Raw genomic sequence first — 3,630 nt, 5'->3', positions numbered from 1 at the left:
ATGCGTCTTAACCTATGTTCAATTACCCTCTCCCATAATTTTAAAGTATGACACATCAACTTAATTCCTCTATAATTTGCACACTCTTGTGCATCCCCTTTATTCTTAAAAATGGGGATCAAAATACTCTTCCTCCACTCCTCAGACATCTTTTTAGTTTTTAAAAAAATATTAAAGAGTTTAGTAAGCCAAGAAACTCCCAAATCTCCCAAATATTTCCACACTTCAATTGGGATATCATCAGATCCTACAAACTTTCCACCCTTGGTTTTCTTTAAAGCCTCCTCGACTCCAGAGATGAATACAATAAAAAAATATTTTAATATATACATCAATATGAGATCATATAATGATGTAATATTACCTAAAAAATCTTATCTTATACCTTTCATTTCTTCTTTATGACTAACCTAACCAAACCACAAGTTTCTTCACCCATGGCTCCTTTCTCCTACACTTCATCCAACCTTGACAACATTGACATCAACAACTGCTACTAACCTACTTGATGTTTGTTTGACGCTAGCTCTGGCCATCAGTCTCAAGGATAAAAAGCTTCAGCTGCCTCAAGTAAATTGTTGTCTAAAACATGAAAGCTAGTCTCCTCAACATCTCCCACCAATTGCAGCCTCCACCACCACCATAGGCCCTTATCAATGAATGGGTCTCGTCTGCACTCCTTTGTCATTAAACATGTGATGCAACCTAACGACTATTTCTCAGCTCTGATATAAATCAGCGATCACCTAGCATATGCTCCAGCACACTGACGAAGACTGCTGGCCACCAAGGGATCAGCCCAAAGTTATTTGTTGGCCTTCTTGAGAGACATGACAAAAGAACCTATTGTTGATGATAATATCTTAATCCAATAGCTTTTATATTTTTATATCTTAGAAGGGATTAATATAAAAAGATAGCTAAATTTGTGATCCGATTTCGGTGGGTTGCATTAGGCTCATAAAAAAATTGTGAGCACAAGGATTGAAGACCTCAATCGTTTGACTAATCTTATAATAGTTTTCAGATTATAATCAATATGCCCTTGTTTTATTGACTAACTCTTCCGTTCCTTCAAAATTTTATAAATAACTCTATTTATTTGTACATGTAAAAATTTATATTTCCCTTTTATTCGGTTTTATATTAGCCAAAACTCTCCACTTATAATTTCTTATTTGACATAATGCATTCTTCTCTTCTTTAAGTGATTTTTCCAATATTAGATTTTTCACATAAAATCTATATGTTCTTTTGTTCATTTTATCGTTCATCACATGAATTTTATAATAAAAGATTTTATACATGATTTTGGGTTAGTAATTGGCTCTAAATTATGTTCATATTTTTCATGTAAATATGTATGAAAATTTAAAAATTAAAATAAGTGGAAACAAATCTAAAAAGGATCAAGACAATAATAGGAAATAAATCTCTACATCTAGCATAAATTGATCAAACCGAACATCTCAAGCACAATATAAACTATGTTAACAATAAACGAGACCTGAGTTGTCAGCTCTAAAGAAAAATGAGTATGGTTGAATTAACTTCTATTAAAGAGAAAAGGAGAGGTGTAATTATGGCTGTAACGAACTAATGCATACTATGAATAATACAATGCTCAATCCTAAAAAAACTTATTTATGCTTATTTATTCAAATATTTGATCAAGTTCGAAAAAATTTTAAAAGCTCAATAACAACCATGAACATTTATACTCGCGAACATGTTTTTTTTTTCTTTTTTTTTTTCTTTCCTTTATATAACTCGATAATAACCCACATAAAATGCTCATTTAATGTGGCTTGATTGCTTATTCAACAACTTAAATGTATATTCCTCTATTATTTTTTCTCTTTTTAATTCATTTTAAATTTTATGTAGACAACTATAGGAATAAGTAAAATGAAAATATCAAAAAATTGCTAGATCTATAGATTAAAACTTTTCTTATTAATAATTGAAGTTAATCGAACAAGTTTAAAAAATAACGAGTAAATTATATCAATTTCAATTAAAATTTATAAATGCATTCACACATAGCATTACTTTATTTTTTTTAAATTGTTAGCATCAAATAGATAATTAGTTAGGCACAATTATACCTCAAATCAATAAAGTATAAAACAAGGTTGATAAAAAAATGTAAAACTGGGATCATGTTCAAGTTCCACTCAAACTCGATAAGAAAATAAATAAATGAGCTTGAAAAAAGTAAAACTTGATCTACCTCAATTAAATTACAACCGTGTGTGTAAATAAGCTAAGTTGGTTCATGAGCTAGCACAAGCTCGACCCAATAATCTAGTTGTAAAATGAGCTCGATAAGCAAACGAGCTAAGCATGAGTCAACTTGAACTTGAATTATTGCTTCTTGAGTCTTATCATTTAAAATTATTAATATGAAATCACATTTAAAAATTAAAAATTTATGAGTTAAATTAGAAGTTCTAAAAAATTTAAAATCTTAGATCCCTTCTCTCTCAAATATTCTCGTTCTTCTGATGACTTCATTGGCACAAAACTCCGTAAATTTACATTCATCTTCTCTCTATTACAAGAAGACAAGCTAAACCGAGAGGTAGCATGAACTCATTAAACTGAGCTCGAGCTCTAAACTCAAGCTTGAAGCTGGCGGCATCAAAACTTGGATAAACTCTTTCATACCCATAGAGCAAAATCAAGTGTCACACTTCAGTTGGGCACTTTATATCGGTACAGATTCAATTCTACCAGGGTTATAAGCCCCTAAAAACTCCTACCCAGCTTTCAAACCTAGCATCCTCCAGCCACATTTTAGATTAAAAAGACTATACAAACAACCCCGCAATCCTGAATAACTGCGGTCTGGTTCTGTTAACCTTTTCAGTTCTTCTTCTCATTAACAATTTAAGATTTCTTGCATATCAGAATGTTAAATAGCAGAGGAATTATGCGAAAAAGAGTGTTATATTTCACTTATGGCGTCACCGAGCTGAACAACACCATTCACGACCTGTTCATCTGCACGACTTTATTTCACAAAGAACAGCATAAACCATGTCAACAATATAACATTTCCAAATGAACCGAAATCTAAGACGCCCAATCTAACCAATTCCAAGATTCCTGAGAGTAAACCATAAAACAACTACGTTTCAATCCAAACACCCTAAAATTTCTGCAATAACAGCATAAACCAAATCTAAGCAACAGACAAAAAAGACCGACAAAGAACGAAGCAGAAGGCTCACTCTCAGGCCCTCCGAGCTGAGCAACGGCATCGGTGAAGCGATCATGGAGCTCCACCGTCCACCGGAGACGGGGCTTCGGATCGGAGGTGAGAACTAGGTTCGCATCGACAGGAAGCTTTGCTCCTTCAATCGACCCTACGAACTCCCCTCCCTTGATGTACATTCTCCCAAACCCTCAAAAGCAATTTGGAACGCAAGCAGAGAGTCAAGGGATAATAACAGAGGCAAATTGCCGGGAAATGGGAGGGAGGATGCAGGCACTCGAACGGCAGCCGGGGGACAGCCTATATATGGATGAAGTTTTTTTCTTTAAACAAAAAAATAATAAGTTTTTTTCTCCCTGATTTATATAATCAACATGTTAAGATAAACTTCTTAGATATATATATATATA

At 33.3% G+C, this 3,630-nt stretch overlaps 1 protein-coding gene across 1 annotated transcript in view; it reads right to left on the bottom strand.

The window, feature by feature from the left end:
* The window catches only part of LOC110027979 (protein PHR1-LIKE 2-like), a 14,101-nt gene extending 10,588 nt beyond the window's left edge, over window positions 1-3,513 (bottom strand). The window contains exon 1 of the mRNA XM_020729651.1: window positions 3,237-3,513. Coding sequence (XP_020585310.1) covers window positions 3,237-3,399 — 163 coding nt within the window. The 5' untranslated portion in view covers window positions 3,400-3,513. The remainder of the gene's footprint in view (window positions 1-3,236) is intronic.
* Between the last annotated feature and the right edge of the window lie 117 nt (window positions 3,514-3,630).

Source organism: Phalaenopsis equestris, unplaced genomic scaffold (assembly GCF_001263595.1).
Source record: "Phalaenopsis equestris unplaced genomic scaffold, ASM126359v1 Scaffold000472, whole genome shotgun sequence".
Lineage (NCBI taxonomy): Eukaryota > Viridiplantae > Streptophyta > Magnoliopsida > Asparagales > Orchidaceae > Phalaenopsis > Phalaenopsis equestris.
The sequence above is the reverse complement of the archived record's forward strand: the minus strand, read 5'-3'. Positions and strand labels throughout refer to the sequence as shown.